We start from the raw sequence: 13,089 nt of genomic DNA, 5'->3' as shown, positions 1-13,089 counted from the left end.
AGGCACTGGGCGTGGCAGCTGCTCTTCTGCCATCACCTGGGGGCTGCCCGCCTCCCGCGCAGCTGAGCCCCAGGGCAGCGGGAGAATGAAATTGTCTCTGGGGCTGGACAAGGCCCAGAGCGCTGCCAGCAGGAGGAGACGGGGCAATTCACCAGTACGACAGTACCCGTGCCCTACAGGCCTGTGCAGAACCCTCCTGCCCCACAGAGCCCCTGCCCGTGTTCAGGATGGCCGGGGGGAGGGGCTTTCCCAGTCCAACAGACAAGCAGCCCCTATTCCTCTCTGCCCCCACAGAGCTGGGGGAAGCTCCGCTGGCAGGTTGCAAAGCGACGTGTGGATTCCCCAGAAGGGAAGTGTGCCCAGAACACCTCTTCCCCGCCCCACACATCCTTCGGCTGCGGAAAGCCGGGAAGGGGACAAGTGCCGTGCAGCCGGGAGAGGGACCTGGTCTGGTGCCAGCCGAGGGCAAAGCGCTGCCAGGTCAGATGGGTGGAGTTCAATCCCCTGACTGCCCGTGTCACTGGCTCCAGCAGGAGGCGCTGCCAGCCTGGCTGGCTCTGGTGCACTTGCACGGACAGACTGGGCTTTACACACACACGTGCGCTCATGGGGGCGCTCGGAGAGCAGCGATTGTACCCCACGCCGGCAGGGCGCTGCTGTAGCTCCACCGCCAAATCCGTCCGCACAGCTCCCTCACTCGACGCCCAGGTGGTTCCGGGACACGGAGAAGTCTGCGCGACCCTCCCCTTCAAAGGAGTCGTCTTCGTCTTCCTCAAAGAGCTGGTCCTCCACAAACAAGCCCCCCAGGCTGTACTCCTGCTCGTGGACGGAGACCTCGTTCGGGGTGAGGTGGGAGGCGCCGCCAACAAAGTCGGCAAACCTGGAAATTAACGAGGATGGGGAGCAATTAACTTCCACTGTGGGAAGACGGGATACTGGGCTAGAGGGACCATTGGCCTGACCCAGTGTGCCCATTATGTCCCTTAAAGGTCCCAGACACCATTAAGTCTCAACCCCCACAGGGGAAATATTAACCCCATGGGGAAACTGAGGCACGGGGTGGGGGGGGGCAATCAGCCTGAGGCAGCCCTGGCAGGTACGGAGCTTAGCTGCAGGCTGCCCTGCTGGAAGAGTACAGATTGCCACAGCGAGAGCGCAGCCAGCCCTGCCCCACGGCCACGCCAGGCACTCCCCTGGACGTGTGCAGAGCCATGTCCCACCAGCAGGGGGCGCCGTAAGGGGGCTGCCGGCGCCCCCCGGGGCGTTTTACCTCTTCGGAGACTGGATGCGGGAAACCACAGTCCAGGCGGAGAACTCTGGGCTGCTACAGTAGCCGCGCAGCTCTTCCAGGGCCCTGCGTGTCTCCACCTCCCCCTGGAGCCGGTACTCCTCCTCGGTCAGCAGGCGAGGGGGGCTCGGCTTCGCTGTGGCTTTCTGCACCTTCCTGCCAGCAGAGCAGCGGCGTTAGCAGCAGTTCCCCGCCTCGAGGCGCCGCTCAGTCCTACGGAGAGCGGCTGGAGCCTCTACCGGGTCAGGTGTCCCCCCAGCCCTGAGTAGCTAGGAGCCGGATGCAGAAGTTACTGGCTGGAATCCGCTGGCCTGGGCTACAGGCGCCGAACGGATCTACACAGCTATCTGCCCACCTGTTTAACTCTGCCGAGCCCAGTTTGGGAGCTGGCTTCCCCACCGGCCCCAGAGGGGGAGAGCTGGTCACCGCTCCCACAAGAGGGGTGACCCCATCCTGCCCCAGAATACAGAGACACCCCCAGACAGCAGCGAGGACACAGGGGAAAATTCAGCTCTTAAAGACCAGCCTCCATCACCAAGCAGGTGTTGGCGCCACACAGTGGCCAGGTTGGGTATGACCCCATAAAGCAGGGGTTGGCAACCTTTCAGAAGTGGGGGGCCGAATCTTCATTTATTCACTCTAAGTTAAGGTTTCGCGTGCCAGTCATACATGTCAACGTTTTTAGAAGGTCTCTCTCTCTAAGTCTATAATATAGAACTAAACCATTGTTGTCTATAAAGTAAATAAGGTTTTTAAAATGTTTAAGCAGCTTCATTTAAAATTAAATTAAAATGCAGAGCCCCTCGGACCGGTGGCCAGGACCCGGGCAGTGTGAGTGCCACTGAAAATCAGCTCGCGTGCCGCCTTTGGCACGCATGCCATAGGTTGCCTACCCCTGCCATAAAGTCTTACCCTGCTCCTCACCCATGGGAGCAGAGCCAGGCCCACGCTGGGCCAGGGCCGGCTCCAGGCACCAGCGAAGGAAGCAGGTGCTTGGGGTGGCCAATACAAAGGGGCGGCACCGCCGTCCGGTATCGGGGCGGCACCTCCGGGTCTTCGGCAGGAATTCAGCGGCGGGTCCCTCAGTCCCTCTCTTCCTCTTTGAGCTGCCGCTGAAGTGCCGCCGAAGAGGAAGAGAGGGAGTGAAGGACCCGCTGCCGAATTGCTGCCGATTATGAAGCGGCGCAATTGGGTTGCTCCCAAAGTGCCCCCAATCGGCTTTTTTTTTTTTGCGCCGCTTGGGGCAGCGGCAAAGCTGGAGCCGGCCCTGCGCCGGGCACCTCAGAAAATCCTGCCCTTGGCCAGAGACCCCTCCGGTAAAGGCGAACGATGAACGTCCAAGCACGAGCGACTGGCCCCCGGGCTCAGGTTTCATGCAGCCGATCCCTCCCTCCCCACGGCTCTGGCGTGGGAACTCCCTTCTTAGCCAAACGCACCCGGGGCCCCGCATCTCCTACTGTCATTCAGCCACTCCACGGCGCGCATGCTTTGCGTGGCTGTGCTGTTAACAGAGCCAGTCGGCTCCTTGGCCTGGGCCAGACTCCTTCTGCGTGAGCGTTCGTCGCCGCCTCCCCGCCCCGCCGGCAGTGGCCGACCTAGATCCCGTGGCCAGTGCAGCCGGCGCGCCCGGAGCTGTGGAGTCACCTGTAGGTGGCGCAGAGCCACTGGACGGGGTACTCCAGGTTCTTGGTGCAGACGGCAATGGCGATCAGCGCCAGGGCGATGGGCCGGATTTGGATGCCCAAGTACATGAGCAGCAGGCCCAGGACCTGCAGGCTCCACGTCAGCAGGTTGATGTTGCGTTGGTTCTCCAGCGGGCCGTACCGGTAGCACACGGCGAAGCTGGCGAAGCCCACCAGCAGCATGTAGCCTGGGAGAGGGCGGAGAGATCAGGCAAGAGGGAATTCAACGGAGGCCGCTATGAACAGGACGGACGCCCGGCACCGCCGCCTCCTTTTGGGCCCAGGGTCCCTCACAGACTCATCAGCAAGTTCACGGCCAGGCCCCCCGTGAAATCAGCCAGGAATTCCACGCCTGCCCCGTAGAGCGAGGACTGCACAGGGCAGGCAGGGCGGGAAGCATCCTGATCGTTGGTGCAGCCCATGCGGCATGCACCACGTAACCGCTCCTTCCCGTGCCCCCGCCCCCTCCTCCCACCACCCTTTCCTGGAAGCGGCCGCCGGCAGCTGACCAACAGCCCCGTTTGTAGCTGCGTAGAAGGGAGACGGGCGTGGAAGTCCCTGCCTCTCCCACGCCACCGTCATACAACCAGGCGAACCTGCCTTTGCATTAGGCGCCGAGAGGCACTCACCCAGGAGATATTGCCAGTAGGACTTGCAGATCTCTTGTAAGTTTCTGAAGACCAGCTGGATGAGGTAGAGGGAGAAGGACCAGCCTCCCACTAGGATGAAGTAGATGGGACTTTTCTAGGGCAGATGGAAAGATGTGAGAACAAGACAGGTGCTTCCACGTGCCTGCTAGAGCCGAACTGCCGCTGTTTGACGTTCACCCCAGGGAAAGACTGTCTGCTAGACAGGTTCTATGTCAAGGGGCAGCGCAGCCTAGCGGGGCAGGTACCGGACCTGGGTTCTGTTCCCAGGTCTGCCACGTGACCCGGAGCAGGTGGCTCTGCTCCTCGGCCTCTCTTTCCCCTCCCACCCCTTGCCGCTGCACAGTGAGTGACAGGCAGCGTCTGCAGCCGAACTAGGGGGCCCTGATCTCAGCTGGGTGCTACCCTACGTGAGCCAGACCATGGGGGTGTTCTTCTGATCCGTCCCCTCCACAAACAGCCACCAGCTCTCCCGACACCCAGAGCACCTCCACGCTGGGGTGGCACGTTTTTAGCTATGCAGCGGCTCGTGCTGGTGCTGTTACCAGCTGTGTGAGCTGCAGCCCAGCGTGACGCTTGAGCCACCGTCTACCTTGCTCAGAGCAGGGGTTAGACACCGGAACCACCCTACCCCAGCATTCCTGCCTCTTGCACCTGGGCACTGAAAGGCTCTTTCACGTTTCCCCCCAGCACAGACCGGACCGGAGAGCCGCAGGGGACGGGAGTTTGTAACCAGATTCCCAAGTTATAGCCCTTCGGCGTGGTCAGTTCCGGCTCCGTAGCGCCCGATTCCCAGCCCGGAACCGCAGCCTCACCTTGGGCATCACCTTGGCCATCACGTAGATGAGGATCAGCAGCGAGGCCAGCATCCCGATGCTTATCCCAGCGGAGTAGTGGAAGAGCTGACTCCTGCGGAGATCACGCAGGGCGGGTGAGCTCGAGAGACGTCCGCCCGCCCGCACGGACACAGCGCGAACAGAGCTTCAGGCCGACACCCCCCGGCCAGCAGGACGCCAACGCGCCGGCCGCCTCGGGATCGTTAAAAGGGAGCCCAGGTGGCGTTCGCTGTGCCTTGGTAAGAGGGGCCTGGACAAAGCCAAGCTCCAGGGAGCGACAGGCCTGAGCCAGTGGTGGGAGATCTCCCTGATTTAACTGCTGGGACACCAGGCCACAGCCTGCGAGCTGGTAGGCGGCCACCCAGCTGTGGATGTTAGCAGCCCTTGGTTTACATAGCTATTGAGGGACAGGGGCAAGGCTGGGGCGGGCACCGCTCCGAGATGCCCTGCTGCACCTGGGCACAGCAGCGCAAGTCAACAGCAGCATCCCTGAGGTCGCGTTTCCGCCGTGTGGCCCAGACCATTAACACAGAGATGGGGGGGGGGGGGGGTCGAGCGCACAGGACGGCAGTGGTCTGGTCTTCCAGCACGGGGCGACTCACCTGCTCAGTAAATCCCCGGAGAAAAACAGGAGCAGGCCCAGGAAGGAAACCAGGCAGAGCTTGGGGTCAAACCCTAAAAGAGACCAGACGGTATCAGAGAAGCCCCCAACCTGGTTACTTGGTGCTGAGCCCACGTGACAACATGGCCCGGGCCCAGCAGTCCGCGGGGAGCGGCTGGGACATACCCAGCACGACGGACAGAGGCAGACCCCCGAGCTGGATATGCCTGGACGTGGGGCAAATGGATCCTGTCTCCGTATAAATGGCCCCAAGGCCCAGACGCTGCTATAAACCCGGTGAATCTCAGACCAAGGAGTCTAACACGGCGTTGCTGTGGATGGCACCAAAGTGCCCTGGGGCTGGAGGAAACGGATGGATGCACCCCGCTTCTCTTCCAGAGGGGTATACAGCCCATGTTGGGTGAGTGCTTCTCTCCCCCCTCCCCGCCCCCCAAGCAAAGAAGGAACCTTAGACCTCGGGCTAACATGTGCTGTAACGTCCTCTAACAGATACCTGGTACCGCCAGGAGCCCGTTCTAGGCCCGAAGCAGCTGGACCAAGCTCCCAGCAGAGTTGGGTGCCACCACCTGTCCTCACCACCTTCTCCTCAGATCTCCTCCGTTTCCCCCATCAGCCCAAAGGGCAGTTTCAAGGGGCTCACCCCGAGACCCCCATGGGAGACTAGCTGGGTTCTTCTAAACGATGTGGCATCCAGCAAAGCCCAGGCGGGCAGTAGCCAGGCAACCTAACCCCGCACTGCTGGATGGAGCAGGCGTAGCACATCCTGAGTGAAGCCACAGGAGGCCCACGAAGCCCCGAGGGGGCAGCCCGACCCCCAGGATGGCTTACACCGGAGGAGGACGACGCTGTAGTTGGTGTTTGACTCCGGCAACTCTACTTTCAGGCAGGTTTTCTCGCTGTAGAGATCCACGGGGATGTAGGTGTCGTTCAGCTTCTCTTTGAAGAAGGAGAAGACGAAGTTCCACATGTTGAATTCCTCCAGCTCTCTCAGCTTCTCCTCGTTTTCTACCTGGGTGACACGGATCATCTTGTTGCTGACGACTCGGATCTGCAGACGGGAGAGGAGAGGGACTCGCACACCCACGCTGCACCGCAGGGGTGGACACAACGGGGTCTTCCACTAAGCCAGCGCGCGATGGAGACAAAACTAGATGGGGGGATCAGAGCTGTGAAGCTAACGGCTAAATATTTATTGCTTAGCACTTTGTGAAGGGCTTCACATACGGCAGCTCGCAGTCCATGGGGCAGGTTCGTTCCCTTCCCTGATCTGTGGTCTCAGGACAACGAACTCACTGCTAATCTGGTGGGAGTGCCAGAAGAGGGGGTCTCGGAAACGCTATTAGAGATACAGGGTAACATTTCCAAACTCACCAAAGTGACAATCAACAGTTCACTTAGATGAGTTTGGAAGTGTACCTACAGCTAGTTTACCGAAGCAGTTCGACCAGCGGCTCTCAACCTTTCCGGACGACTGTCCCCCTTTCAGGAGTGGGATCTGTCTTGTGCACCCCAAGTTCCACCTGACTTCAAAACGACTTGCTTACAAACTCAGACATAAAAAGACAAGTGTGACACAGCCACAGTGTTAGTGAAAAACTGCTTTCTTTCTCATTTTCACCATGTACACCTCTATCCAGATAGAACGCTGTCCTCGGGAGCCAAAAAATCTTACCGCGTTATAGGTGAAACCGCGTTTATCGAACTTGCTTTGATCTGCTGGAGTGCGCATGCCCCCCACCTCCCCCGAGCGCTGCTTTACCGCGTTATATCCGAATTAGTGTTATATCGGGGTAGAGGTGTAATTACAAAATCAATCAATTGGAATATAGATATTGTACTGACAATTCAGCGTACAGTAAACAGAGCAGTATAATCATGTCATTGCACGGACGAAATTTTGGTTTGTACTGACTTTGCTAGTGCTTTTTAGGAGCCTGTTGTAAAAGGAGGCAAATCTCTAGACCAGGTGCCGTACCCCTTGGAAGAGGTCTGCGTACGCCCAGGAGTACACGTACCCCTGGTTGAGAACCACTGAGTTAGAAAAACCACTGGCCAAAGAGTCAAGCCAGTGTGTAGGTCCGTGCAAGGGCTCAGAGAAATACAGCTGCTTCTCACTCTGCAGAGAAAACGTACGTCGCAGTTGCCAGGAACTGACTTCTCAAGAAGTATATCCACATCCTGCATCTGGATGCCTACAATCACCTTCACGTCTAAGCTGCAGACTCGCTCTCAATGCCTCTTTTTCTCATCAGCAAGAAACCTGGCCATGAGCATCTAGAAATGTGAGTTACGAAAGAGCTGGTCTCAGTTAGAGACATTTTCAGGGGACTAGCTGAAGGATGAGGGAGGATTTCAAGGCACAGGACCAGCAGCGAGAAAGTCTAGCGTGTTCCTACCTTTGCCGCTTGCTTCCTGCATGCACTTGCAAGTCACTTCCCCTCCCCTTGCCTCAGTTTCCCCATCTGTAACTGGGGGGTAATGCTCCCAGCCGGGGTCTGAACTGAAGCATTCTTGTTAAAATTGCTGAGTCTCTCAGACAGAAGGCGCTTAAGCGCTGATTGTACAAACTTCCCTCAATGGGCTTGTTTTATTCATTCCCTGACCCGCTCGCCAGGCAGTTTCGCCTTTGATAGCTTTATGGAATAAATTACAAACCCACGGTTCTCTGATGCGATTCCTTCCCCCCACCTCCGGCCGGAAGAGGCTGATGTGAAGAACAGCGCCACGGATCTCAGACCAAGAAACCGTGACATGAAGCGTCCTGACAGACACTTGCCACTTCTGCAAACGTTAGACGCAGCCTCAGGGCAGCCGCTGTGAGAAACTAGGATAGCGTCTGCCCGCTGTGGCGGGGGAGATCAGGGTGACAAGAGGTGTCAGGGGGAGGAACCGCCCTGCATTGATGTCTGACGAAGCCTCGGGTATGAACGCCAACCCTTTGAGAGCCCCCCCCATGCCAGCCGCCAACCAGCAGTTCCTCTCGTTTTCCCTACCCTGAGTCGTCCCCGGGGCTCCTTTGCACCTACACTACTTTGCACCTACGTCTGACGCTGGTGGAAACAGGTGCCTTACTGACAGCAGTGTCCCCTTTAGCCAGCGACTCGGCGAGCTTCCCCACCAGAAAACACTCGCCCGCAGCAGGCGTGCTCCCTGGTTTCCAGCTGACACCCAGAGAGCTTAAGTGACTTGCTCAAGGCCACACGAGTGAGCGGCAGGGCCGGGGGGAAGAGAACCTTGAACTCCTGACGCTCAGTCCATTGTTCTAACCACTACACAACACTTCCTCCCAACGCTGGGAATAGAACCCAGGAGTCCTGCAACCAAGCCTGCTGGCTCTGACCGCTACAATGCCTTCCTAGGACAACTGTGGTCGTCCTTTGGCCTTACTGTGCTCCCACCTGCCTGTACAGCCCCTACCACATTCTGGCTGCTAACCTCACATAAACCACAGGACGAGAAGGGCAAGGCACAAAGGCTAGGAACACAGCTGGGACTGGCCCAGCAGCAGGACCATTCAGACACAGGGAGGGGTCCAAGCAAGAAATTTCTATCCCAGGGACCTGCCCTTACCTTGTTGCTACCGCGCACGCCCCAAGGAGAGGAGATAAAGAGACAAGGGGGTTTGGTCTAGGGTGACCAGACTGCAAGTGTAAAAAAATCGGGACAGGAGGTGGGGAGTAATAGGCGACTATATAAGAAAAAGCCCCAAATATCGGGACTGTCCCTATAAAATCGGGACATCTGGTCACCCTAGTTTGGTCTGAGAGGTTCTTTCGCTGGTTCAAGAAAACCCAACAAAGCCTCTTTCATTCGGACTCTCGGCTTGAATGCAAATGATGGGGGCGGGGCGGCAGTGAGACGCAGACCTGGCTTTGCGGCAGCAGGCAAAGCGGGCGCCGGTTCCTACCTGCATCCGGGTCCAGATGTCGTGCCATTTCGGGGTCTCCGCGTTGGTGTAGCAGAACTTCTGCGGGGCCGTCGCACTGCGCACCCGCCCTTCTTCAAGTCGGATCACCAGCTGCTTGGCACCTTCATTAGACAGGGGAGAGGGACAAGAAAGGATTTAGTAACAAACCAGACCCGATGCATCTATTCCCATCTGTGTCTGGAAGCGAGCCCCACACGGGCTGCGAGGCAAGTCTGTCCTGTGTCCGGCACCAAGACACGGGGGGAAAGTTCTTTCATTTCGTTTAAAAAAACTGGGTGTTTGTTTTGATAATCAATTCAATCAATTTCACGGGGCCCCTGCCCCAACCTTCGGTGCACCCTGACGAGGGAAGCTGGAGGTTTTGGCATTGATAACGGGTGGCCCCTGGGGAAGAGGTCTGAGATCAGGAGACGGGCACTTAAGCTGGGTGTTTGGGCTCAAAGTTCCTGAGCTACCGTTTCCGGCTGCCTGCAGACTCAGGAAGCCATCCCAGCAGCACTTCACACTCAGCTCATGTTGCTACAGGTTTTCTTCACACTCACCGGGGACAGAAACAACCGTGGGTGGCTTGTTTTTAAGGGGAGACTTTGAACCTAGAGAACATTCCCGCAAGCAACAGGTGGATGCCACGGCAGCCCCAGGACTCACGGGACTCTGGCAACGAGTCTGTTTAAACCTTTCCCCCGACACTAGGGATCAGGCACTCGGTCATACCACCAGCACCAAACAAGCTGCCCTGGGAAGGCCGAGGTCAAGGGAAACACCAGGCAGGGACTTCCTAAAACATGAGCTTGATTCCACTGACTTCTATGCAATTTCTCCTGATTTACCCCAACCCGACAGGAGGATCAGGGCCAATGCACATCCCACATAGACCTCATAAGAACGGCCATACTGGGCCAGATCCGTGGTCCACTTAGCCCTGTATCCTGCCTCCCAGGGGCCATCTGAACAGGGTTGGGATTTGGCAGTAACCCCACATTTTCCCCCAGTAGCTCTGAGCCTGGTGTTCTTTGGCCCTCCACTTGTGTGGGAAGCAGCTCTGCGAGACGCAGCCCTGGGGGAATTTATTCAGCAACCACATTGGTGAGAAATTCACAGAGTTTAAGGTCAGAAGGGACCAATGGGGCATCTCTTGCCTAACACAAGCCCTAACCTCCCCATATTAGTTCCTGCTTCAGGTCCAATGTCTGTGGCTGAAGGAGAACGTGGGGCGGAGGGGGGAATCCCCCATTTACGCCAGTACTGAGTCCTATAACTTGTGAGGTGAACTAAGGACCATTTTCACTCAGCTGGGGGAAGGAAACACTCGTCAACTTCAGCTTCGCTCCTGGATCAAGGCCAGATTTAGCTTTACAGTCAACGACAGCCTTAGACCATGCCTCAGTTTACCCTCTCTGTCATAATACAGCACCACTATAGGCAGAGGATGGCGGTAGAAAGGGGAAGCCTACTGGAGTTCTGATCAACGAAGAGGGCGGCCATTATTTTGGTCACTATTCGTAGCTTTGGTCACTTTAAAGATATTCCATTGAACTCCTCCCATTTTATAACCGGCTCGGCATCTGTAAGTGCCTTTGCAAGGAGATAGTCCTCTCCTCTAGCCTTCTTAGGAGAAAGCCTGGGGTTTGGCTTTTCGCGATGCATGCATGTGTTGTGGAGAGGCTCCCGAGAGTCTATTCTCAACAGGCGCACGTATCTCCCACGGAGATGGCTCAGGCGTATAGATTCACTGCAGAGAGTGGGTGTTTGAGTAATGCTGTGTGACTTTAAACTATTTACCAACGTGCTCAAGTTCATAGAAGAGTGTTATTCCCCATGAGGGGAGACATTAGACGGAGTAAAAAAGAAACATTACGCTACCTCCAACTTTAGTAGGGAAAGAACGTGACTTACATTAAAAATCGCTGTGCTACAGTCGCTAAGTTGTGTGACCAGACAGCGTGTGCTGCTCACAAGGATTAGTGGGTATTTGTTAACCCTTTGTGCTAGGTATAGCTCTGTTCACACTGAACAAGGCACCTTTCACACAGCCCAATTTTTAGCAGAGGAACAGTACGGGCCTAGCCGGAGGGCAGTCACAATAGTACATTCCTAGGGGTTAATAACAATACCACGCTCGTCTAGAATACTTTACATCCATAGATCTCAAAGCACTTTTCAAAAGAGGCAAGTCTCACCCCCCTTTTATAGATGGGGAAACTGAGGCACAGAGCAGGGCCGTGACTTGCCCGAGGTCACCCAGAAGGCCAGGTCTCCGAGGCCCAGTCAATGCCCTACCCACTATTTCACACTGTCTCCTGAGCAACATTTTTGGCGTTTCCAATCAGATACCCTACGCCCGGGGTGGCCAACCTGTGGCTCCGGAGCCACATGCGGCTCTTCAGACGTTAATACGCGGCTGCTTGTATAGGCGCCGACTCTGGGGCTGGAGCTACAGGCGCCAACTTTCCAATGTGCCAGGGGGGTGCTCACTGCTCAATCCCTGGCCCTGCCCCCACTCCACCCCTTCCCGACCCCTCCCCTGAGCCTGCCGTGCCCTCGCTCCGCTCCCCCGGAGCCTCCTGCACCCCACGAAACAGCTGATCAGGAGGTGCAGGCGCTGATCGGCAGGGCTGCCGGTGGGTGGGAGGCGCTGGGGGCTGGAGCAGGGGAGCTGCTGACGTATTACGTCCATTGGTAAATTCGGGCTCCTTCTCAGGCTCAGGGTGGCCAGCCCTGCCCTAGGCCCTTCTCCACCAAGGCAGACAGACTGGCGAGCCTGCTAACCCCAGGACAGAACTCACTGCCATTCAATCCACGCTGTGTTCCCCAGGGAAACTGACAGTCACACGAATGGAAACACACACTCCCACGGAAGCTAACAGCACCTTCGGCGCGTCCTCAGGCACTGAGAGGTGCAAACGTAGCCACGAAGTGAGATTCTCACAAGAAGGAATCGGCACTCTGGTTATAACTCACAGTTCAAAGAGCGCAGCCCAGAAGCAGAGATTTCCATGCACAAATTAACACGCTTTTGAGCTACTCCCCGCCCCCCCACACCGTCCCAAATGTATCGGTTAACACAAAACACAATCGATTTAACTTTTCCTTTCCCCCAGCTTTGAAGTGGGAATTTTCTGGAGTCTTCTAAACAGGATCAAAAGACTTGGCTTGTTTTCCTGTCGCTTCGGCTTCCTCCCTGAAATGCTGGTTTGGCCTTTATGCTAAGCCAGGGGTGCTCAGACTTTTGTACTGGTGACCCCCCCTTTCACATAGCAAGCCACTGAGTGTGACCCCCCCCCATACATTAAAAACATATTTAACACTATTATAAATGTTGGAGGCAAAGCGGGGTTTGGGATGGAGGCTGGCAGCTTGTGATCCCCTCAGGGGTCCCAACCCCCAGTTTGAGAACCCCTGTGCTAAGCCATACAGGAAATTCCTACGTCCGGTGTAGGAAGCACAAACAGAAAAACATCCTCCTCCGCAAGTAGTTTTGCCACCTCTGACACTTCCACGAGGCGGGTGCCTCGAGGGCCTAAGGTTGAGGCCCCATTTTATAGCGGCCGAACCGGGGCATCGAAAGATCAAGTGACTTAAGAGGAAGTCTGGGGCAGAGCCGGGAGCTGAACCCACCAGCCCATGCTTCTTCCAAACTCTGCCCACCCTGCGCAGAGACGAATCAGTCAGTTCGTATGGAGAGGGGACGCAGCCAGCTAGACAGGATTATCGGATACTTGCATAATGGTGGCACCCCAAGGGGACCTGGTCGGGATTATGGTTTGATTGCACCCATGTGGGGAGGCCCCCTGCCGCCTCACCAGTGCCAACATGGCCCCCATCCTCTGCCAACATCCTCTTCTACCCTGCGTCATTCCCATCCCCCGAGTCCCTGCAATGAGGAGCTCACAAGAGTCACTTGGAATTGAGGCATTTGAAAAGGTGCATCATAAGGCACTTTAGGAGATTCCCCAGACTGTGCTGTGATCCTGCCAGCACCCCACCCAGCCCCAGGCCGCCCCCCAGCACCCTCGTGCCCTGTCTCAACCCTCAACCCTACACCGCCTGCCCTGCCAACCTCCCACCCCAACTCCCTGGGGGTTC

At 57.1% G+C, this 13,089-nt stretch overlaps 1 protein-coding gene across 1 annotated transcript; it reads right to left on the bottom strand.

Annotated features, from left to right (window-relative positions):
- Window positions 1-245: 245 nt before the first annotated feature.
- Window positions 246-10,488, bottom strand: NEMP1 (nuclear envelope integral membrane protein 1). Its single transcript, XM_026659278.2, has 9 exons — window positions 10,458-10,488; window positions 8,983-9,104; window positions 5,904-6,123; window positions 5,056-5,128; window positions 4,433-4,526; window positions 3,600-3,714; window positions 2,933-3,158; window positions 1,271-1,444; window positions 246-880 (listed from the first exon to the last, which is right to left on the bottom strand). Exons 1-9 carry the CDS (start codon window positions 10,486-10,488, stop codon window positions 694-696), a joined length of 1,242 nt encoding a protein of 413 aa, XP_026515063.1. The 3' UTR covers window positions 246-693.
- Window positions 10,489-13,089: the final 2,601 nt, after the last annotated feature.

Source organism: Terrapene carolina, unplaced genomic scaffold (genome assembly GCF_002925995.2).
Source record: "Terrapene carolina triunguis isolate 2854851 unplaced genomic scaffold, T_m_triunguis-2.0 Scaffold616, whole genome shotgun sequence".
In the NCBI taxonomy this organism is placed as follows: Eukaryota; Metazoa; Chordata; order Testudines; family Emydidae; genus Terrapene; species Terrapene triunguis.
The sequence above is the reverse complement of the archived record's forward strand: the minus strand, read 5'-3'. Positions and strand labels throughout refer to the sequence as shown.